The sequence below is a fragment of the Idiotropiscis lumnitzeri genome, unplaced genomic scaffold, assembly GCF_059441095.1.
Source record: "Idiotropiscis lumnitzeri isolate Australia: NSW breed Sydney's pygmy pipehorse unplaced genomic scaffold, RoL_Ilum_1.0 HiC_scaffold_173, whole genome shotgun sequence".
NCBI classification, from domain to species: domain Eukaryota; kingdom Metazoa; phylum Chordata; class Actinopteri; order Syngnathiformes; family Syngnathidae; genus Idiotropiscis; species Idiotropiscis lumnitzeri.
The window spans coordinates 74,406-98,310 of NW_028283711.1; the positions used below are offsets into that span (position 1 = coordinate 74,406).

General features: G+C 39.9%; 1 protein-coding gene across 4 annotated transcripts; it reads left to right on the forward strand.

The window, feature by feature from the left end:
* The first annotated feature begins 3,052 nt into the window (after window positions 1-3,052).
* On the forward strand, window positions 3,053-21,639 carry LOC148314965 (uncharacterized). 4 transcript variants are annotated; one of them, XM_088287575.1, is made up of 8 exons: window positions 3,217-3,253; window positions 4,020-4,068; window positions 11,335-11,406; window positions 11,524-11,598; window positions 11,868-11,885; window positions 12,084-12,137; window positions 12,438-12,500; window positions 13,786-13,860. In XM_088287575.1, the coding sequence occupies exons 3-8, from the start codon at window positions 11,374-11,376 to the stop codon at window positions 13,846-13,848; spliced, it is 306 nt and encodes a 101-aa protein (XP_088143701.1). In that variant the 5' UTR covers window positions 3,217-3,253; window positions 4,020-4,068; window positions 11,335-11,373; the 3' UTR covers window positions 13,849-13,860. The 4 variants fall into 4 exon arrangements, with proteins under 4 accessions (XP_088143702.1, XP_088143701.1, XP_088143700.1 ...); XM_088287574.1 differs by lacking the exons at window positions 3,217-3,253; window positions 4,020-4,068 and adding an exon at window positions 9,240-11,238; XM_088287577.1 differs by lacking the exons at window positions 3,217-3,253; window positions 4,020-4,068; window positions 11,868-11,885 and adding an exon at window positions 9,240-11,238.
* Window positions 21,640-23,905: the final 2,266 nt, after the last annotated feature.

A 23,905-nucleotide genomic window follows, 5' to 3' on the forward strand; every position in this document is an offset into this window, starting at 1 on the left:
ACTCTTTGCCCAGCAGGGTGTGCTAACATGCACTTCCAACAGCTCGTTGATGACAAGGGCTGATGGACGTGAGTGGTACTTTGTCCATTTAATGGACGCATCGACTGACAAGGCGCTTTGTTTGTTAAGGGGAATTTTTGTGACTTTAAAGTGCGCCTTATGACTGCGAAAATACGGTAATCAACTCCAACATTAGTAAATGGTGGCAGATCCGGAGTGATCCTGTCTGTTGGTAAGTCTGCCATCTTCTGCTCACCAGTACTGCCTCTTAGCCTCCTGCATACTGCACAGTCGTGGATGACCTTTCGGCAAAGAGTGTTGGCACAGGGGATCCAATATTTCTGTCTTAATACTGATAGCGTGTGATTCCTCCCACTATGCCCCACTTGCCTGTGAGTATGTTCCATCAGGAGTCTTGACACGTGGTGTCCCTTTGGGAGAAGGATTGGGTGCTTCAGGCCTTCTGGCATTGCTAGCCTATTTAGTCGTCCTCCGACTCTCAATATGCCTTTATCAAGCAAATAGCTTATTCAACTCGGGCATTATTCCATTCCCAATTACAGCAGCAAACAATTTATTATTCGCTTCCATGAATATCACCAATCAGGGTTTGCCTTAGGATGTTAACCGACTCCTCTGCTAGCTAGCTTGTGGCCATAGAGTTCTGCGAGATGTTACTCAGCCACTTCGCTTGCTGTGTTTGAGACATTTCTTTTCTCTCTGGGCCCTAATGCATAATTAGCTTTGGAATACATAAGACAACAATTGTTGAACAGTTGTTTTACTCCACTTTAACTTGCATGGAAAAAAATACATTGGGGGGGGGTACATTTGAACCTGTATGGAGTATTGTAACTATATTACTGATCATAACAAAACAAAACATTAGAAAATAAGTAAACTGAGCAAGTTCAGGTAGTCGTACAACATGAACAAAATGGTGGCCGTGTAGTAGCTACAATGTAACTGGGCAGCAGCTTTTTGTGCCTCAATCAGGCCTCTACATGTGTGTGAAACTCAGAGTGGTCCTCACAAGGACTATGCCCCTCCCCCACCTACACCAATGACTTGTCTTTTTCAAGTTAAAAACAAACATATTTTCATCATAATGGTGTGCCAACGGATCTATATCTCTATATACCCGGGGTCGGGTCGCGGGGGCAGCAGCTTCAGCAGGGAAGCCCAGACTTCCCGCTCCCCAGCCACATCTTCCAGCTCTGCCGGAGGGATGCCCAGGCGTTCCCAGGCCAGCCGGGAGACGTAGTCTCTCCAGCGTGTCTTGGGTCGTCCTCTGGGCCTCCTGCCAGTGGGACATGCCCGGAACACCTCACCAGGGAGGCGTCCAGGAGGCATCTTAAACAGATGCCCGAGCCACCTCATCTGGCTCCTCTCTACGTGGAGGAGCAGCGGCTCGACACTGAGTCCCTCCCGGATGGCCGAGCTTCTCACCCTATCTCTAAGGGAGAGCCCAGACACCCTGCGGAGGAAACTCTTTTCGGCCGCTTGTTCCCGAGATCTTGTTCTTTCCGTCGCGACCCACAGCTCGTGACCATAGGTGAGGGTAGGAACGTAGATCGACCGGTAAATTGAGAGCCACGCCTTTTGGCTCAGCTCCCTCTTCACCACGACAGACCGATACAGCGTCCGCATCACAGCGGAGGCTGCACCGATCCGCCTGTCAATCTCCCGCTCCATCCTCCCCCCACTCGTGAACAAGACCCCAAGATACTTAAACTCCTCCACTTGGGGCAGGATCTCCTCCCCGACCTGGAGAGGACACTCCACCCTTTTCCGGCTGAGAACCATGGTCTCAGATTTTGAGGTGCTGATCTTCATCCCAACTGCTTCACACTCGGCTGCGAACCGCTCCAGTGAGAGTTGGAGATCACGGCCTGAGGAAGCCAACAGTACCACATCATCTGCGAAAAGCAGCGATGAAATACTCAGGTCACCAAACCGGATCCCCTCATCGCCTCGACTGCGCCTAGAAATTCTGTCCATAAAAGTTATGAACAGAATCTGTGACAAAGGGCAGCCTTGGCAGAGTCCAACCCTCACTGGAAACGAATCCGACTGACTGCCGGCAATGCGGACCAAACTCTGACATCGGTGGTACAGGAAACCAACTGCCCGTATCAAGGGGCTCTGTACCCCGTACTCCCGAAGCACGCTCCACAGAACTCCCCGTGGGACACGGTCGAACGCCTTCTCCAAGTCCACAAAACACATGTAGACTGGTTGGGCGAACTCCCATGCACCCTGCAGAGAGTGTAGAGATGGTCCACTGTTCCAAGGCCAGGACGAAAACTGCACTGCTCCTCTTGGATCTGATATATATTTATATATATATTTTTATATATATATTTATATATATATATTTATATCTATCTTTCTATCTATCTATCTATCTATCTATCTATCTATCTATCTATCTCTATATATCTCTCTATATATATATATAAATCATATTGCAACGTTGATTCACCCATATTTTACTAACCGGGTTTACACATTTATTTATTTTATTCTACATTTAATTAATAAATTAAACATCGAATTTGTTATTGATAATTTTAATTAAACATTTCATGGTGTATTTGTTTAATTAATTTTGGCACTTTCACTCCTTCTTGAACTCCCTCAACTGTTTGAGAAATTCTTTTACTGTACTGTAACTTGCATTGAAAAATAAATGGGCGTGGGGGGTAATTGATTTGAAGTATGTGTTTACCATAATTACATTTCTGATGTCTAAAACAGACCAAATAGAAAGTAAGTAAAACAACTAAGCAAGCTCAGGTAGTAGTACAAAAAATAACTAATAACTAATTTGGTGGCCGTGTTGCGGCTGCGATTTAACTGGACAGCCGCTTGTGTGTCTCTTTTACTTGTATGCTTGTGTGGAACAGAGAGGTCCCCAAACGTACTATCTTTCTCCCGTTACTGGTGCGAAGTCGAACAATTGCCCCCTCCTCCCCATTCACCGATCACTTGTCGTTTCAAGAAAAAACATATCATGACGAGATATAAGTTATCATGAGTTCTTGGCCGCATAATGGATTGAAAAATCTTAACCAGTTTCTCTTTTTTGCTCTTGATAACTACGTTCGCTGTTACGGTGGTGTGTGCTGTGTTAAAAACAAGCACTCCCTTTTCGACCGCTCACCTGCTTATCGGCAAATTCGCTCGACTAACCACAAGCATCGAGAGTACAGGACATTGGGCTCAAGCTGCCGGGCATTCAAGAGAAATGGTAAGTGTTTTATTTTTGTATTCCCTTTTTACTTGCCTTCAATTTTCACACGGGAGTTCGAGCAATGTAAAATGAGCTAACTTTGTGTCAGTGTGGTGGAACTTCTCCAGGATGGTTGCCGCATATTTAATGCTAAGTTATTTGTTAATAAGCGGCCTGTACACGCGCCAGCGTCGAGTAAAACAGTTGAATCCATTAATTTGGTTTATTGTTTTTGTGAAATACACGTTATAATGAAGCTTCTAAAGTCTGTGTAAAGTAGAATGCACGATGAGTGCGAAAGAGAAAGAAGCAGAGGACAGGATGATGATGGATGATGATGATTAGTTCATCTTCCTTCCATTGTCATGCGGTTTACTTTTTTTTTTTTACATGCGTCATTGTACTTTTTTAGTATAGGCCTGTTTCGCGTAGGTGCTCTAGATATTGTTCATTGAGATACGGTATATTTTGGTAAAAGCCACATTATGACACAATAAATTATTTGATTTTTAGTCTGTTAAAACTGAATGACCAAACTGATTAATATGATAGCCCAATGGTTGTGTAAGCCAGGGGTTAAAACTATACACTGCAAATATTGGGGAGTGATATTTACTTGAAAAACTTGACAAGTTTTTTTTCAAGTAAATATTACTACAAATTATGCTATATGTGAAGTGTAGTGAGTTTAACACTCCTGGTAAGCAACACTTAAAATGTCTGAGGCTGTAAAGTGAAAGTAGTTCTGTGATCTGATGATCTTTGATTGTGTCACTGTTTACAGGAGGAAGGCACAGATTTCTTTTCCAGTGGTGACACTTTTGACGGCGCAGGTGAGTTGGGGGACGAAGGGGTGGTGGGGGCTTAGTGGTGGGGTAAATCTAATTTGTGTCAGGATAGGCCAGTAATCAATATCACTACAAAATGCGTTTGATAAACTGTTCAATTAATCAAAATCAGGAATAAATCACAGATCCCTGCATTCTCCGTGCTGTAGGCAGAATCTACAGCAGGGGTATTCAATTAAAAGTCACAGAGGCCCACTACTAAAATTTCTTCCAATCAAAAGGTTCGAATCAAAGTCCTACTTCCCTTATTGTCTAGCCCAGTGCTTCTCAATTATATCCTGTCACGCCCCTCCTACCAAGAAGAAAACAATTCGCGCCCCCCCACCAATTTTTTTTTACATTTTGTACTAATGTGCATGTTCTTTGTATGTTGATGTTAGATTGTCAATAAAATATCCCTTAACAAAGCTAAATTGATAAGAAATATAAATTTTAGGACTATTATTGTGAGGAGTTCAAAATACAGTACTCTGTTGTGCAAATATTGATGAGATGATAAATATTTAGTTTTTTTTTTTTTTTTTTTTTTTACCAAACCAAACACAGTTATTAAAATGTACATAATATAGAAAAGACAAAAATTAGAGTCAAAGGGCTCAAACTCGTGTTGTTTGAGATCGCCTTTTTCGGTCCTAAAACAATGCATCATTCAGCCATACCACGGCGGAAAAAAAGCATCCTCAGGGTCCCACGTGCCCCCCTCAGCATGGGCGCGCCCCACAATTTGAGAATCACTGGTCTAGCCTATGTTCACATTTTTATATAGTTTTAATATTTAGAGTAATTTTAAATAGAGCACACTTATATACTAAATATTTAACAATGTTACCATTAAACACATTTCCCAGTCAAATAAATATAAGGGGTTTATTTCACATTCAAGAAAATGTAAGCGGCTCCAGGTTAAAGGATTTAAGGGCGACACTTGCAGATAAAAAAAAGGAAAATATCTCCTGCAGAAATAAATCAACTGCTGAGCATTGAGTTAATGTCTTTTCCCGTTTTTTTCCTGAAATCAAAGAGTTGTCCGCCTAAAAAAAGGGAAGGCTTAGAATTTGGTTGATTATTTCACATACCTGGTCTTTGTGTTTTCCTTTAAATAATTTTTGTTAGCCGCATTTTAGCACTCCTTCGCAACTGCCCTGACTGAACTTTTTTTTTTTTTTAATGTTTGCCCAAAATCCATGAATGATACTTTTAGTGAACATTCGTTTGCATGCCGCTGGCTGTAAACGAAAATGGAAAATGTAAAAATCCGCAAGACTGCACTCAAAGTTCGATGTTTTTGCGTGCTCTCTCCTCAGACTTCAGCAGACAACTTTGAGCAAAAGAGCAGTGCCTTGTTTCGTAGTGGCACTTCGTGTTGGTGCGACGGTTTCGGAGCAAATGACGCACACTGGTTTTAAACCGGCTGAAGCCAGAATGAACATCAATTTCTCCGTCCATTCATTTTTAAAACAACACGCATCGACCTTGCTAACTTTTGAGCAAGCACTCTCTTCATGTCTGCTGCACATTTGGCAGTGGATCAGAAACAAAAGATTTGATTGGCTCAAATCAGTGACGCATTTACCGTAATAGAAGCGACCACATTTGCGAATGTAGCCTGAAAAAAAATTCTGTTCGTGTACATTTATCATAAATTGGTCATGGGTCCAGTCCGAACCATCAGTCAGTCCGCATCCGGACCGAGGTCCGCCATTTGGTTATGCCTGATCTACAGTATGGTGTTAGATTTGTGTCACAATTACCCGCACGTAAGAGGAACTTTATTTTGTCCTGCATTAGTCAGGACTTTCAACAACATCATCAGGACTGGACTCTCTTGCAGTCCACTTTCTTTGAGAACCACCAAGTTTGACATTGTGGAATTCCTTATTCCAGGCCTTTTTACAGCCTTTTTGCATCTTTCTGCTATAGCTGGAAAACGTTCACTTCAGAATCTTTCTTGTTTCTCTGTTTGACTTTTATTTCCGCTGTCTTTTCCCTGCGGTGCTTTTCCCTCGTTCATATTTCTTAGCTTCACTTTTGGAGCCAAGGAGGTAGTGGCGATCTGAAGAGCCCATTTTCATACAGTCTTTATTCTTGCACATGTACTGGTCTTTACACCCACCACCATGGACGTGCCTCTCAAGGCACATACATCATTCCGTTTCGCAATACCTTCTTTTTGGGCATGTCTTCAGACCTTAAACATTTTCAGTAGGATCTTGTCATGGTGTTTGTGATTCTCATCTCCACAAACAACACAATCATTTATGGATTTAGTCGCAGCATTTTTTGTGTGTGTTAGTTTGTTATCCATCTTGTCAGAGCTTTTATGTGCTTTTGAGATGCTCAAGTCTCTTGAGGTTATCCTATTGCTCATTCAGAAATGCAAGATAATAATCAAAATGATTGACTTACGTGACACTATTTTTTCGATTGACCATAAAGACAAGCTTTGCTTTCTTCACAAATTCAGGAAGCTTGTTATTGATGGCTTTTACCACAAGTGGGTTCTTCATCGCGCAAGGGCTTTCTCCAATGTTTGAATTACCTCAACCATATTCCTTGAGAATCTGACAGAAAACTACAACAAATAAAATAATGTAACAGATGGAATTGAGCCAAACTTATCCTTTTACTGAGTGACCTTTGTTCCAAGTAGTTGTGCATCTTCAGTGAAAGATGTTTCGTGTACTTAGCATGGCTGATCATGGCTTTATGTATTTTTATTGTCTCGGATGCGCTAACTCTAATAATTTTCATGGTGAGGTGAAAGTTTATAATAAAGGCACATGGCTGCTGTTAGCTCATTAGGAACCTGGTTAATGCTCTTCTCTCATGTGATTTCGTTGCAGTTGCTGATGTAATGGATAGCTGTCATGTTGAACAGAACGTAAAGGTAGGATATGTTATATTTGAGATCTTAAAATGGAAAGTGGAAATTAAAACATGACAATTTTTTAATGAGGTCTCCCCGGCAACATTTTTTTCATGTTATTCTGTTTTGGTTTAATTTTTGTTTTAACAGAGAAAAAGACAGACTTACTTACTTTGCCTTTGGCTCTCAATTGGCTTTCAACCTTATTTTTGTAATGTAATCTAATTTAATTTCAACACATGGGGAAAACCTTACATTTGTCCAGCTGAGCAACACACTCACATTCCTTAATATTCAGCGAGCCTTTTTCTTTGCTAACTTGCATAATAATCTCTTTATACTGATTGTTTATGGACAAGTGTAACATTAATTTACATCTCTCTCTCTCTCTCTCTCTCTCTGTCTGGGGCTGAATGATTTTAGGAAAAACTTGTCATTTTTCTGACAGATATTACGATTGCGATTTTCTGCATAATGTACAGTGACATTTACAGACATTACAGAGCATGCCATTATACCAGTAAAAACAATAAAAGCTATTACTGTAATAATGCAAAGACACTTCAGAGATTTCGTGAGCAGGGCCGTTTTTTCCAAGTTTTTAAAAAATAGTTTTATAAATTTGTATTTTTGTATTTATGTGTAATTGTGTATTTGAAATGTATTTTTTAAAGCCCAAATTGTTTTACATTTTGTACTAATGTACATTTTCTTTGTACATAAATGTCAGATTATGTCAATGAAATCATTGTCCCTTTAGCAAAGCAAAATTGCTTAAAATATATACATTTGAGACCTATTATTGTGTAGATCTCAAAACCCAATACTCTATGGTGCAAATATTATTGATGAGATTATAAATATTTACTATACGTTTGACATCGGACCTCTTCGTCATGATTAAGTCATCCGTTTACGTGTTCCGGTCGCAGAGCGTCTGCTATATTGCTATTATAGCCGTCATCTTATTGTGTCTATGCCTAGATACGTACTGATTGCAAGATAACATTTATGTTAATTGCTGCCGGCTTTCCACCCTAACGCGTTTCTAACCAGACTTCTGTGAAAAGTCGACTGTACAACTAACGCTATACTTTGCTTTTTGTTTGCCGCCTCTGAGAAAACGCTACGTGTTAGAGCGGTCGTTTATTTGTAATTATACAGCTTGATGCTGCTGCTGTGCACGGACTTTCTTATAGTACAAATAAAGTCCATAGTCCAGCGGCGCAAGATAGCTTGGCGCTGCGCACTCAAGCAGGGGGGAAAGAAATAACTTTCGGGGCTTCGGACAACAGCACAAGGCTTTTGTTTCTTTTTTTTTTTTTTTCTTTTTTTTTTTTTGTGATCTGCTTCGTGAATGTGTGACGCAAACCGCAGCTTTGACGATCTCGATATTGCGTTGTCTGAGATTTCGGTCCCAAAACGATAAATCGTTCAGCCCTTTATCTCCCCATCCATCCATTTTTTTCCCCCATTGATTGCGGTTTATCTTCTCTTCCACAAGTTAACGAGCCCCAAAAGGTTTTTACATATTTATATTTAATTATTATTAATTTTAAATAGTAATACTATAATGTTAAATTATACAATACAACTTTATATAGTTTCACAACAGCGCAAGCTGTAACATAGCCTGTTATGTATATATAATAACATCTGGTGTATTGTCTGTTATACTTTCAAAATGCTTGAACTAAAATTCTAATAATTCCCTTTACAATTTTGGCAGTTGCAGGATGAAATAGTGGTTCCGCCCTTAACACGAGAAGAGAGTGTATTTGTAAGTATAGCTCCTATGTTCTTCAGAACATGCTTGTATTTGTAATTGTCAGATTTAAATGGAAGTCACAGGAGTCAAATTTTGTTTTGTATTGTCCTTTTTGTATTGTCAGCTTAATAAATTATTCTATTTTAGGGAAGACTTGTGATGTGAAGTTGCATCTGTTTTGATTCTTATGTCTCTGTCCTGTTGTAGTTGACCAAAGGAATGCTGGAGGACAACTCTGAAGTGTCACTTTCCAATGACAGCAGTGGGGATGAGTATGTACCAGCATCATCAGAGGCCAATTCTGACGAATCATCAGAACAAAGCAGAGATGAAAAAATACATTCCAGGGAAGAAGACTCTTATGAACCCCAGCTAAAAACAGGGACGCACGACAATCTGACGTTGTTTTCTAGCAACAAAGAGGATTTAGGGGTATCAAGATTGAAAATTAAGAAAAGACACAAAAAGAGCGACAAGAGATGCTCAAGTTTGAGTGAAGATGAAGATTCTAATGATGGAAGACTGAAGACAAAAAAAAGGCGCAAGAGTGACAAGAGATATTCAAGTCTAAGAGTGAAGACCAAAATAAGACCCCAAAAGCGTGATAAGAGTTGCTTAAGTGTGAGTGAAGAAGACAATTCAGGTGAATCAAGACTGAAGACCAAAAAAAGACAGAAAAAGAGTGACAAGAGAATCAAAATTTCTCGAGTAGAAGACGACACAGATGACTCTATGTTTGAAAGAAGAAAGAAAAAGACTTACACTAGATTTAAAACATCCTATCATAAGGCACGGTCTGATAAAAAGTGTGATTCTCCTGTTGTAGCTAATGTTACAAAAGTAGATGGATCTAAAAAATACCACCAGAAGAAAAACTACTGCCTTTACTGCAGGGAACCACAATCAAAAATTGCACGACACTTGGAACGGAAACATAAGGATAAAAGTGAAGTTGCCAATGCAGTGATATATCCCAAAAAGTCGAAGGAAAGGAGAAATCTGCTGGATCTCCTTCGCAAGCAGGGAAATCGAGCACAAAACATTGATGCACTCACGAAAGGAGAAGGGACACTGGTAGCTTGTAGACAACAAAGTGAAGGCAAGAGCAATCCAAAGGACTATCAGCATTGTTTTGCATGCTTTGGGTACTTCAAGCGCAAGTCTATGTGGAAGCATGCGAAACGGTGCGTGCTTGCACAAAGTGTTCGCAGAACATTACCGGGGAAAACAAGAATACAATCACTGTGTGCTTCTGCTCAACCAGCACCTAAAGATGTGAGCACGAAAGTATGGGCCCTAGTGAATAAGATGACTCAAGATGAAATAACCCTTGCTATTAAAGGTGATAAATACATCATGAAAGTCGGAGAAAAAATGTACAACAAGCACCGTGAAACTGCTTCCCAGCACGACAACATCCGCCAAATTATGCGAGGACTGGGGAGACTTGTGATTTTCGGAAGGACAGTGACCCCTCTAAAAACACTGGAGGATTATATTAATCCACAACACTTTGAACATGTAATTCGAGCTGTGAAATTAGTAGCTGGCTTTGATGATCAGATCAATACATTTGAGAAACCCACACTAGCTACAAAGCTAGGGCAAAGCATCCAGAGGGTTGCAGACATTATGGAGGCTGTAGCCCTCTCAACACAAAACAACGAAAAGAGGCAGGTGGTCGAAGAGTTTAGGCGTATGTACAGTCTAACCTGGAACGAAATGATTTCTTCTGCTGCGTACCGCACACTGGAGGAGAAGAAGTGGAACAAACCGAAGCTCATACCATTAGCAGAGGATGTCAAAAAAATGCACATGCACATGGCGGACAAGCAAAAACAATATCACCAGCAATTATTGTACGAAAAAAACTCAAGGAATTGGAGCAATCTTGTTAAAGTTATATTAGCACAGATAATCTTTTTCAACAGAAGGCGCGAAGGTGAAGTCTCGAAGATGAGCTTAGAAGTATTTATCACACGGGATAAGTCAACATTTAATGAGGATGTTGGAGACGCCCTGACTGGACTGGAAAAAAAGCTTTGCCAACATTTTGAGCGTGTAGAAATTCGTGGGAAGCGCGGCAGGAAGGTGCCTATTATCTTAACTCCTGCTATGGTGCAGTCTCTCGAGCTACTTGTTGAGGAGCGAAGCTCATGTGGTGTTGGTGAAAATATGTATTTGTTTGCTAGACCAGGGTTTGGAACAAGACTTCGTGGGTCTGACTGTATCCGGGAGTTGGCTAAAAACTGTGGGGCCCAAAGTCCTGCAACTCTGTCTTCCACTAAACTGAGAAAACAAGTGGCCACTCTTTCAAGAGTACTCAATCTCAATGACACTGAACAAGATCTTTTGGCAGACTTTCTAGGACATGACATCAGGGTGCACAGAAAATTTTATCGCCTCCCCGAAGGAACTTTGCAATTGGCAAAGATAAGCAAGGTCTTGATGGCCTGTGAACAGGGCAGACTAGGAGAATTTAAGGGAAAAAGCCTGGATCAAATCGTGATTTGCCCCAATGGTAAGAAAATTATTCTAAGGATAAGATGCCTTTCCACCTCTATAATTTAAATTCACTGGTATTTGACTTAATCTGCCTTTGTTTGTCACCATAAAGACCAAACTGACATAATGCAAGAAAGCTCTTCATCTCAAGATGATGATCTTGGTGCTGCAGCAGATATGTCAGGTATTCTTCTGATTTGTGTGCCAGACAAGAAATTTTTTTTGTAAATTAAAGTTATGTTTCATTGACGGTCGGTTTGCATGTAAAAATAACATCAGTGCCAAATTGAATGTTTGCCAGGAGGGGAACAGGTTAATCAGAAGAAGAAATGTGCTTCAAAACAGAGGCGGCTTGCACAGAAGCAAGGCTCAGCAGGTAAGAATTTTGCATGTTGATTACGTGTCCTGATGGTCGCTAACTAATATGTCAGTCAAATATGTCCGTCAGCTCTATTAACAGTAATGTTGCTGTATAACTTTCACCAACAGATAGGTGGTGAATGTTCCTGATCTAGTGATGCCCAATGGGCTGATAAACGGAACCAATATATCTTGAGAATTTCTGCCATGTTTTCTCTGCCTATGAGGTGTCAGTAGGCTAGACAAGCTATCTACATCATTTTGCTCCTGATTACTATTTTCCAGGGGAGGATCCTGGAAAAGGTGCTTCAAAGCAACAGCTTGGACAGAATCAAGGCTCTGGTGGCTAGAATTTTGTTTTATGTGTCCTGTGTTTCGACATGAATTTTATTGCTTTGTTTTATGAATGTTTCTGTACAGTGACGCTGGATGGGCATACAATTACAAAAGTTGCAGAGGCTCATTCTTTCTCCGAGGTCATTTTCTATGAATGTTTTCCAGGCGGAGCTTCAGTTCTTCGACAAAAACAACAACCTGGAGAAGAACAGCATTCAGGTGTGTGAAACATGGCTTTGACTTTTACATTTATGTCACTGGCTCACCAAACAATGAATATATTGAGCTGAAAATTGAGAATTTTGACTTGAAAATTAAAAAAAAAAAAAAAGCGACTCGCAAAAAAGAGCCCTCTTGCAACGAGCTAGGGCAATGTTACTCAAGTAGTGTTGCCCAATGGGTGGATAAATTGTACCAGAATGAAAATATTAACTCATGCCTTGTTTTCACCACTTAATGATATGACAATAGGCTAGTGATGCATTGTAAATGATTTTATTTCCCATGAATATTTTCCAGGAGAGGAACCTCCACCTCAGGATAAGAAAGGTGGACAACTTGGACAGAAGCGAGGATCACGAGGTAAGAATGTCCTATCATTTTTAGGTCTCCTGTGCCTTGTACATGTAAATTAAATTATTGTTGTAGAAGTTTCTAGACACTGTAACTGAATAGCAAGAGGGAAACAAAATGCTCATTTACCCTTTTCATGCCAGACACAAGTTACTACGTCCAGTCTCTTCTGCTCGGCAGGGATAGTTACTCATTGCATTGCCTTTGCCTTACAAATAGTGTTAAGATGTGAAAATAACCTCCTGATGTTTCATGGAGACACCCCTAAAGATAATGTTACGTCATTGCCGTTTATGTGGTGACTACAGTTATGACAAATGTGCACTTTTTGCTTTGTTTCAAGTGGAATTAAATTAAAGATAAATATAAAGCCAATACCGTGACTCATTACAACTTTGCAGATTCACGGACAATCAAACAGTTGTCTATGCCTGCGTGAAGCGAATCAGTAAAATCAAGGATGTACATATGTGAGCCGGCTGTTCAGATTGTGGTTGCTTTGCAAAAAATCCAATAGGACCACATATAAAAGCAACCCAGGTTGGATTTGAAAAAAATCTTAATCAGACTATCACAAAAAACAAGATGCAGGTCATATATGGGCAAAAAAAAAACATCCAATCCGGGTTGCATTTCTCTTCAATGTGAACCTAGTCAAACAGAACAGTCCAGTTGCAATTGATTCAATGCCTTCAGAATAAAATGACCTGCATGAATGAGAATATTCACAGGCAATGACCTGCAGATCACCCTGAGTTGACGTAAACTCCTCTTGTAGTTACCTAGTTAATCTGAGTAAAAGAACTTAAGAAGAAAAATAAGATGATAGCCTAAAGCTGGTGTGGTAGGAAAAGACAACAACAAAAAATGTAAATGAAATCGTACTGCACAAGTGAACAGTTCAACACCTAATTAACATGAAGTGAATTTTCCTTTCCTTTCCTCACCTTCCAAATGGAATGCCTTGTCTGTTTTTTTAATGATTAATTCAGAATCCTCTTTTGCTGGTAGCATCAACAACAAATGTGTCGGCTGTGATTTGTTTGAGAACAAAAAGAAGCTATCAATAAGGATAAATGTATTGTGATGTATTTATTTTATATATTATAAAATATATATTTTTTGTAATATCGTCGCAGCCCCGATTATATTCACTGACAACCTATTCAGGTCAACCCAAGTTCTTGGAAAACAATAGGCACAGAGACTACACCTATTGGGCAGGGAGGAAAGTCAAGAATGTCTTTAATTTCCAAAGTATCTGTGCTTTAAGTGTTTTTACTCTCTTTTCAAGGTACGAATCGACCCAAACGAAAGTGGTCAACTGAAGAGGTTAAGGCTGTTGAACACTCTTTGATGGACTTTATACTGTTAGGATATGTCACCAATTTTGTGTATTCATAATCATGTTTCATACACTATTTGTATCACTAATAATTGTATACACACAGACACTCATTTAGCACACATGAGCACAGCCACACACACACACACACATTCGGTTTCAAGTTTCTGAATCTTCGAGCTGAAGTTTTAAACTGTCTGTTGTGATTGGTTGTTTCCTGCCTGTCTGCTAGAATTCCAGAAGACAGCCCCCCTCTTTGTCTCTTTATGTCCGGAGGAGAGTCAGAGGAGGGGGTCAGATGAAGGGAGTGTGGGAGGCCGAACAGGCCTGTTCGGCCTCCGGCTCTCTCTCTCTCACCAACTCGCAAATTGGAAAATAAAACTTTGCTTGATTGACTTTGGACATTCAGCCATCATTATTTAAATAATTCCCAGTGTAAAAAAGGCGTCAGGGCCGTTTTAAACCTGACATTTATTTGGTGGAGAATGCGGGCAGCCGCACTCGGACGGGCGTCGTCGTTGGATCTTTTGGACGCCATCGAATCTGACGTCAGCGCTTCAACATTGAGAAAGCGAGGCCTCCAAGTTCCTGCGACGGCGCACCGCCCGGATGCCGGTTGCCGATAGGACAAGGCTGATCCAGAGGAAATCAGGTATTGTTTTTCAAATTATTTTGTGCCACCATTTTAAAATTTAAAATATTAACACAATTCGTAAGGGGTGATTTATGTGGGTAAGACAGCGCGCGCAGAGGCCGGGCCTCGACCGTTTAGTCAGTACGGTAACAAAAACTGCATCGTGCTAGTCCAAGGAGTTATGTAAAAATAATCGGTAGCGAATTAGGCCATAACTCATCGGTAGCGAATTGACCATAACTCGTTGAAACTGAGCAAATTTTAGACACGGATAGCACGGTGAACAAATTGATTTGTTCCTCGGCGTCGATGGTAGCGAATTTGGCCATAAACTGAGCAAATTTTAGAGATTGATCCGCCTAGAGAAGGGAGACAAAGCTTCCGCGAAAATTAAAAGGTTCCCTCCGGTGTCGACAATGGAAAAGAGTGGCAATCAGGAGAAGGTCTTACTCACAATTTCACATTGAAATTCAGGGAATAATAAGGCATTATTTTCGGTGGTTTTTATTTGAAGTGTTTTGGGGGCTGTGCAGCTGTGTGTGTGTGTGAACAAAGGAACAAGTTTGAGTCAGTGAGAATGTGTGTGCGTGCGTGCGTGCGTGTGTGTGTGTGTGGGTTTGGAGAAGTAGCAGAACAGACAACAGCAAAAGAAGAGGTCTGGCTGGGGCAAGCCTGAAGGATCAGGTTTCAGGGTAGTGAGAGAAGAATTTGCAGAGAAGCTGAAGAAAAAAAAAAAAAACCCCACACACACACAACGTCAGATGTGGAATGATCGTTTTGCTTGTGGATGTTTGCGGAAAAACTGTTTGCAAAATGAATGAATGGTGTGATTGGGGATTACAAATACCATTTGGTATTTTATCCCATGTACTGCAGTAAGGGTAATAAACAGGACCAGTATTTGAGAATGACAGAGAAAGTTGTTGGCTGCCAGGATGGCCGAGTGGTCTAAGGCGCCGCGTTCAGGACCCAGTCTCCCCAGGAGGCCTGGGTTCGAATCTCGAATTTCCCCATTGTGGGACTAATAAAGGGCATCTTAAGAAGGTAAAGAAGGGGGAGGGGGGTTGCAACTGCCCCCTGTATCCTGAGAAACCCCCAAAAAAGACAGATAAACCAATAAAGCGCTCACCTCAATGTGCTGCGTGTATAAGTGGCAGTGTGCATTTGTGGCAGAGGCTGCATTGGCCCTATAGGGCTGCACATACATAATTATGAGAGATATTAGTTGAATTAAAGGACTTATTATGGGCAAAAGATAAAGATGGATTGTGTTGCTGTTATACTAACATGTTATTGTTGTTTGTAGTTGTTCAGTGTTGAGAACTGTGTGTGTCGTTTTGTGGGCCCGTGTATATGTCTGTGTGTCTGTCTGTGTGTCTAAATGTCAGGGAGAGTGATAAAAGTGGCTGGAATTATGCTAAAAGGATTGATGAAGTAGAGATAAAATGGAATCAAGGATTAGTAACCAACAAAAGGCTACTTATGAGTGACGAGATCTTATTGAGAAAAATAATTCCCAAATTTACAAAAGAAGTTAATAAAGAAGATGATTTAAGGAGATTAATTCATTTAAATTTGAAATTAAATAAAATAACTTATACAACGGGATAGGCTTAAAAGAAAAGAGAGAAATAGCCTGATGTGCGTTTTCTGAAAAATAAAGAAATTGAACCCAGACGCCTAGGCTGGTTTAAAAAGATGAGTGAAGATAAGGAAGTTCATCGAAAAAACAGGATCTTGATAAAATTCAGTAATTAGACGCATGGATAACTGAACATGGTTTTAATGGTCAGTTAAAAACACGAAAAATAGCCGCATTGCAGAAATCAATCATAGCAAAGACAAAGAAAGACCACAAAAAGATGAAGACAAATGGCTTTGAGGAAACAGAATATTGGATGAGGGTAGCCTTAAAAAGAGAAGAGGGTGACAAGAAACAGAAAAGATGAGACATTTAGGCAATACAAAGTGAGAATGACAGCTGTGTTTCAAAACCACAGCGGGCTGCAGGAAGATGGTGATGTGGATGGGGCATTTCAACAGCAGTTGAAGAATGCTTTACATGCAGGATCAAGAGAGGAAATTCATAAGTGGGTAAATAAACATAACATTTGCCTGCCAACAGGTACCCTGGAGGAGTATGTAAATCACGCCCTCCATGCTGAGAAGATAGAAAATAAAAAGAAACAGAGGTCTATAGACACTTTTTATCAAAATAAAGGTCAGAATGTCTTTTATCAAGGTGGAAGAGGCTGAGACAAGGACGCCTTCCCACCGGAGATGATATTTGTTACAATTGTGGCAGATCAGGACACTTTGCCAGAAACTGCCGTCAACCACACAGGAAGACCACACTAAAAGAAGGCCAGATAGCAAGAAATTGCCTTGAGAAGAAGCAGCCTTCAGCATGACTAAGTTTTTAAATGAAGAGGTTTTCCTAAATTTACAAAAGATATTGGCTTTTGATTAAATGATTGAGTTGAAATAACCGTATTGGTAATGGGACACCAATTACCCTTTTTATGTGACATTGGTGCAGATAGGATTGCTTATAATAAATCAATTTCAAATGATAGGGCAAGTGAGAAAGGGGCCATAGTCAGATGTGCAAGTGGAAAAATGGAACAGAGTAACAGAATTAGAACCTGTGTGGTTGAGGGACCCAGAAGGCCACTGAGTTGGTTGCATGAATTGAAATTAGTTTTATTTTGACAGAATAATGAGAGCCCAAGTTGTGGGGATGTGATTAATTTACAGAAAAAGTTTAGTGATGAGACAATTTATACTTACATGATTCAATAGACAAGATATATCATTTTGATGATGGTTTTTACTTAATTGTATACTTGCGTCTCCTTCAGAAAGGGAGAAGTAGGTGTTATGAAATTTTAACAATTGGATGAAGCTTTTGAAAGTGAACATGAGGAATTTTTGCAAAAACATAGGTGTTTCTTGATTTTTTAAATTTTGATTCGAGACATTGGTAGGTTTGAGTGGTTGTGGAAAAACTACAGTGAATTTGGAAATTAGGAGCAGACTGTGGAGAGGCTCCTGTGAGGAGGAGGAAGAGAGAGAGTTCAGTGAGAGAAGGAGGATAGAAATTAGATTTTGCTTTTTGGTGAATTGAAGAAATAAATATTTTAGATTTCATATTCCAGTTGATCATGTTTATATTAAAGTAGGCCAGAGATGCAATGAAATGCAGAAATATAAATGATACAGGAAAAATTTGGCAAGGGCTATAATTTTCATTAAAGCAGAGAAGAAATTAGAAATTACAGATAACATTAATGTGTACTTGTCCACTTTAAGGTAGAATTGGTCAAAGTGAAATGAGTCAAGATTAGAGGAAAAAAAATAAAAAATAAAATAGAATTAACATGTTCATTCTGTGATAAGAAATTTGTGATTATGTGAAAAGGGAAAAAGAGAATTACAGGCTTTTCAAATAAAACAACCTAATTTAAATTGGCCAACTTGTAAAATGGAAAAGAAGATTCTAAATTATGCACAAAAAGCTTGAACGTGTTGAGCAGAAGGAAGAAAAAGAGAAAACATTTAAAAAAAAAGAAGGAAGCAGAGAGTCTTGTGATAAACAATAACTTTTCAGGACGAAGAGAGAAGCAACAGAGGATCACATGGCGAAAGGAAAAAAAACTAACATAAAAAGTGTGTGTAGAAGGACTTCTACATCAACATGCGTTTTGCTTATTAAGCCGTGATACACTGACAATTGGACTTTAATATCAGAATCAATAAGCAAGGGCGAATTTAACCAAAAGTCAAAACTTTAAAAGGACGCATTGTCAGTGATAAGCGGGAAGAAAAATAGTAATAAAACTTTGCCAGACCACTTTTGTGTAAACACTTTCCTTGGGACTTTCATGACCTCCATTAAGTCCCTGACCTTTCATAGATAAAGTTGGAGCCCAAAGTCTCTCAGGGCTGTAATTTATGCGGCAGAGAAAGAGCCCAACAGGCTTGGGGTGAGTTTAAAACAACAGTATCATGGCCATAAAATGGGTTGTGTATGTTGGAACTTGTGGAGATACACTGCAAGATTGTATTTACAAAGCATCTTAATGCACTACCAAATTATTATTATAAGCCATTTGGGCAAACAGTGACTGCAAAAAATGGCTTCATGGACTTGTGTTGCTGCAGAAACACAGGAAAGTGAATCCATTTGCATATTAGTCACAACAATTTGGATTTCGTGGCAGAGAACCACTTAAGAGTGTGATCAGGAGCTTTCACTGCTGCTTTAAGGAATGAAAAAATGACATTCCATCACACGACATTCACATTGCACGGCGATTTAATTGTAACATTACATTAATAAGGTGCGATGCATTTAAGCCCAGCGTCATTCTTTTTCCACGCACCATTTAGAAGGCGCCACACGACTGTGGAGCCGTCCAAATTTTCAGCAAACCCAGGACTTGACTTTTTGACATTTTTTCCTCCCGACTGGAGGAACATTTTTGTTTTGGGGATTGCGAATGGAAATTTTGTTTCAAGGGATACTAAATTCTGTATGTTCAGGACAAACAGCATGATGTTTTGCACTGATTCAGGCGTGTAAGACATGAAGACCAGGTGCACATTCCAGACTGATAAGAAAGTGTCTGAGAACCAAGGTTGTAGGAAGAAATCACGCTGACTTTTATGCGATGGGAGTATTAGTAGTGTGATACCAACAGATAACTTGTAAAAGAGAAATTGTTAGGATAAGCAGGAAGAGCGTAGGCGGTTGTGAGCTAATTAAAATTTGGGGTTTCCCATTTTCTATGAGCTGTATGGTTACAATGGGAACTCACAGTCAAGATAAAATGTTCTTGTGTTCTGTTGATTTTGGGCGAACGGGTGCTTTAAAAATCACAAAAGATAAAAGAAAAGTTGCGCATAAAGCACGCCTAAGTAAGTATTTGTAAATAAAAAAAAAAAAAAATTCTCTGAACAGAAAATGACACGATTACGATTGAATAAAGGCTGGAGCCAAGCCATAACCCCAGAGTCAACAAAGCACAAGAGGTTTAATGAAAACACACACACACACACACACACACACCCACGCACCCCCCCACACACACAGTAAATCAACTTGACAAGTTGATCTCAGGCCAGGGAAAAAGGCACCACTAATTGAACATGCACATGTGAGAACAAAGGTGCAAACATTGCTGAGGACAGGATCAGCAAATTGGCAGATGGCAAATCCTGGCTGCCTAATTCATTGATTAGAGGAATAAGATGATTGACACACGTGCAGATAGTCGTGTGTCAACAGGGGGAAGTATGATATGAAATTGTTCCCACATATAGACTTTTCAACAAAAAACTTTTTTTTTAGACAAAGTGTTAGTTGTTTGGGTTGCAATATTGTTTGGTTATAATTAAAATGTTTTCAAAATGGATTAAGTTGTTTCCATCAACACATGCTGATGCTAAAAACGATTGGGAAAAGTGTTGTGTAATCAAATTATCCTGACATTTGGAATTTCAAGAAGTGATTTGAAGTGAAAATTATGCATTTTGTGAATGATGTTGTAACAAGTGGGACAGTTGTTAAAAAATGGACTCAAAGCGTCACTGTGCATACAGTCTGCAGGACTTGTGGAACGCACTAATGAAAAAAAAAAAAAAAGGAGACAATGGCCAGACTGTGTTTCAATCACAGCAATGAGGACAATGCCAGCCGAAGGAAGGACACTATCCCCTATAGACTCTCAGGTTCATCAGAACCACCAACGAAAAATATGTTTGACCGAAAAAGATCCAAAAGACGCCAATACTGGTCAAGTGTTGTTCTGATTTACAGAAATTACGTCCGTGTGGGAGACCAACTCTTCTTCAAGGTGTTGAAACGACTTCGTTGGGGGGAAGTGAATGCTGAGATGGCCCTCGCCAGATGATGGCGGTGACCCCGACGCAGCAAAGGTCGCGGGGCGTGGCAGCTGGATCCACCAGTTGCAGTACAAACTTCACCGGTTTCCAGCTAAAGGCCTAGCAACGCGAATCCCTCCCCGAGTCACAATCTCGGACCACACGCACATCAGAACCACACCACCAGCCACAGATACGAATGTTGAAGCCACAGAATAAAAAGATTAGATATGGTTTGGAAATTAATGACGTACATAAAGAAATTTTAGCCTTGATTGAAGAACATAATTGCATTTAAAGTTTTAAAAATGAAACAATTATTGATGTTATGACCACTATGAAGAATTTGAAAGACAATATATCGGGATAATTATGGTTTTCATTTTTGTTATGTGTAGACTGTTTTTGTTACATTATTTTTCTGACAAAAATGATGATTAATTGCATGTTTGTTACCCAAAAGTAACATTACAATCTGATTGATGTTGAGTATGACAAACTCAAACTGGACAATGACGAACTCGAACTGGACACTGAAACGTAAAAAGAATATGGACTTGTCGCTCAAGCCCCACACGTGCATACATATACACCACACACGAAGATCCGGGAGGTAAAGACGGCTGTCTCCTCCTACAGCGAGGCAAGGGGCCTGCATCAAGTCACCCCAGGGACAAGCTCTGCGTGGAGACAGTTTTGTTATTTTTCACTAGGCACATTGAAATGTATTTTTATATGTTTTATTCCCTGATGGTCATCAAATGATGAAGATCTCGTTCCACGTCGGAAGAGAGGAGAGGAATTTTTGTCCCTACTGAGGGTTTTTCGCCTCTCCACTGTTGTATGATTTCATAATGATGATCTGTCCTAAAGCCGTAGGGCCATGATTTTGAATTCACAACAGGGGGGAATGTTAGGATATGTCACCAATTTTGTGTATTCATAATCATGTTTCATACACTATTTGTATCACTAATAATTGTATACACACAGACACTCATTTAGCACACATGAGCACAGCCACACACACACACACACATTCGGTTTCAAGTTTCTGAATCTTCGAGCTGAAGTTTTAAACTGTCTGTTGTGATTGGTTGTTTCCTGCCTGTCTGCTAGAATTCCAGAAGACAGCCCCCCTCTTTGTCTCTTTATGTCCGGAGGAGAGTCAGAGGAGGGGGTCAGATGAAGGGAGTGTGGGAGGCCGAACAGGCCTGTTCGGCCTCCGGCTCTCTCTCTCTCACCAACTCGCAAATTGGAAAATAAAACTTTGCTTGATTGACTTTGGACATTCAGCCATCATTATTTAAATAATTCCCAGTGTAAAAAAGGCGTCAGGGCCGTTTTAAACCTGACAATACGCACGGGTAAGACCCCGGGAAAAGCAGACTGCGAGAGATGCATCGCAGCTTCCCCGGGAGCCCTTGCTGAGAGGGACTGGAAGGCCGTTAAATTCTATGTCCACAACAGGATTGTTTCTGATCAGAGGCTATAGACACAGGTCACCACTACTTTCTCGCTGTATAATGTGCTGCACACACTGTATAATGTATATATTTATTACGTATAATAAATGACATCCTTTGATGACATAATAAGTCGGTAGGAGAAACTGCAGACTTGTCTCAAATTTGATCTATTTACTTCATTTATTATTTTTATTATTCATATTATATTATTCTTTTATTTAGTGGTTGCTCTTTTGTAACTTATTTTAAAAAAACAGGTGTAAGTGTCATCATACCGTCGACATCAATAGGATAGTTAATTTAGTTTAATTTAGATCCAACATATGGCTTACTTTAAAGAGAATTGAGCTTTAAGCCCCTCACTGCGCGGCTAACATTTGCAACTTGAGCAGCAAACGTTTGCTTTTGCTGTTGAAGGAAGCAAAATGCTTGTTCATGTCAGGGTTTATTTAACATTTGCCAAATGTGGTACTGTTAAAATACATTGTCCACACCCAAGTTGAGAGATGTATTTAATTCTGGTGATGCCAAGGAAGTGTTGTCCAAAAAAGGTAGGTATTTATTTGGGGGTTTTAAAGGTTATATTCTTAGGTAATATTGTGACACTGTTAATAAATATATATCTATTTATCTATCTATCTATATATATATTAATTCGGGGATGTCTCATTTGTTCCTATGATGTCTAAAAAAGGTGGTCTTAAAAAGGTAGGCATTTTTTGGGGGGGTGGTCTTAAAAAGGTAGGCATTTTTTTTGGGGTGGTCTTAAAAAGGTAGGCATTTTATGGGTAGTCTTAAAAAGGCAAAATCTAATGTTATATTGTGATACAATTAAAATAGATTTTTTTCCAAGTTCAAGGATGCCTTTCATTTGTTCCTGTGATGTCTAGAAAGGGTGGTCCTGGAAAGTAGGCATTTTATGGGTGGTCTTAAGAAGGTAACAAATGCAAGAAGGGGTGTGTGTGTGGGGGGGGGGTGCGTGTGTGTGTGGGTGTTTGTCTTTGCACTATTGTGAGGACCAGTATCTGACAGCACAATCATAGCGTGGGGAGCCAAAACCTGGTCCCCACGAATTTAACCATTGATTTAGTCATAAAATGACCTAAGAAGTGTCCTGTCAAATTTTCAAAGGTAGCCCCAAGATGCACAAAAACCAACATTTTTGTGTATAACTGTGTTTGCTCTATGCTGCTCCTAGTGGCCGAAAATGGTACTGCACCCACACACAAAACACACGCTTACACACACAAAAAAATCAGTTCTTAATACAATGCGGGGACACCTTGCGCAAGATGGCTACAGCACACACAATAATTTAGGTTTTCATGCATTGTGGGTTCACCTTGAGCAAAATGGCTGCAACAGGAAGCGATCTACCTAACTCAAGATGGCAAAGTCATGGTTGAAGATGTGATTGAAATGTGAACCTTGAGCTCATCTAGATGATGGTCTAAGAGCTGTCAACATGGAGTACAATGCTACCAACAAAGTAAAAGGAGCCTTACGAAACATGTTCCTGCTGAAAGTGATAAACTGCACAATGTGATTAGTATGTCAAATCAAGTCAAATTCATTTGTATAGCCCTTAAGCTCACAAAGTCTCAAAGGGCTTCACATGCCCACAATCCACATCCCCTGATCTTAACCCCCTGGAGGGCAAGGAATAACTCAAAAGAAGTATACAGGTACCAAAGGATGTTGGTTTTTTAAAAAAGATTACATTGACATTTACATACAATATTCACTACATGGTAATGAAAGCTGAAGAACAAGCTTATGCCTACCCCACCATACAAAATAGTACAGCAGGGGCATCCAAACCTTTTGCATCAAGAAACTCATGTTAACACAAAAAACAGAAATACTATGCAGTAGAAATAAATATGAAAATAAGAATCATCCCTACAGTACAGCTGTCTTCAATCTGAATTCATTCACTGTGGTGTTTGTAAATGCGTTTGTGATGTGTCTTTGCTTGTGTGAAGCACATTGTGCCTTGCGAATGAAATGTGCTTCATAAATTAAGCTGCCTTTCCTTACCGCTTGTTCTGGACTCCATAGAAAAATAAGTTTTTAATGT

Coding starts and splice junctions, on each gene's coding strand:
- LOC148314965 (XM_088287575.1), top strand. CDS start 11,374: ATGATGATCTTGGTGCTGCAGCAGATATGTCAG. Junction 11,407..11,523: donor TGCTGCAGCAGATATGTCAG/GTATTCTTCTGA, acceptor AATGTTTGCCAG/GAGGGGAACAGGTTAATCAG. Junction 12,501..13,785: donor ACAGAAGCGAGGATCACGAG/GTAAGAATGTCC, acceptor TCTCTTTTCAAG/GTACGAATCGACCCAAACGA.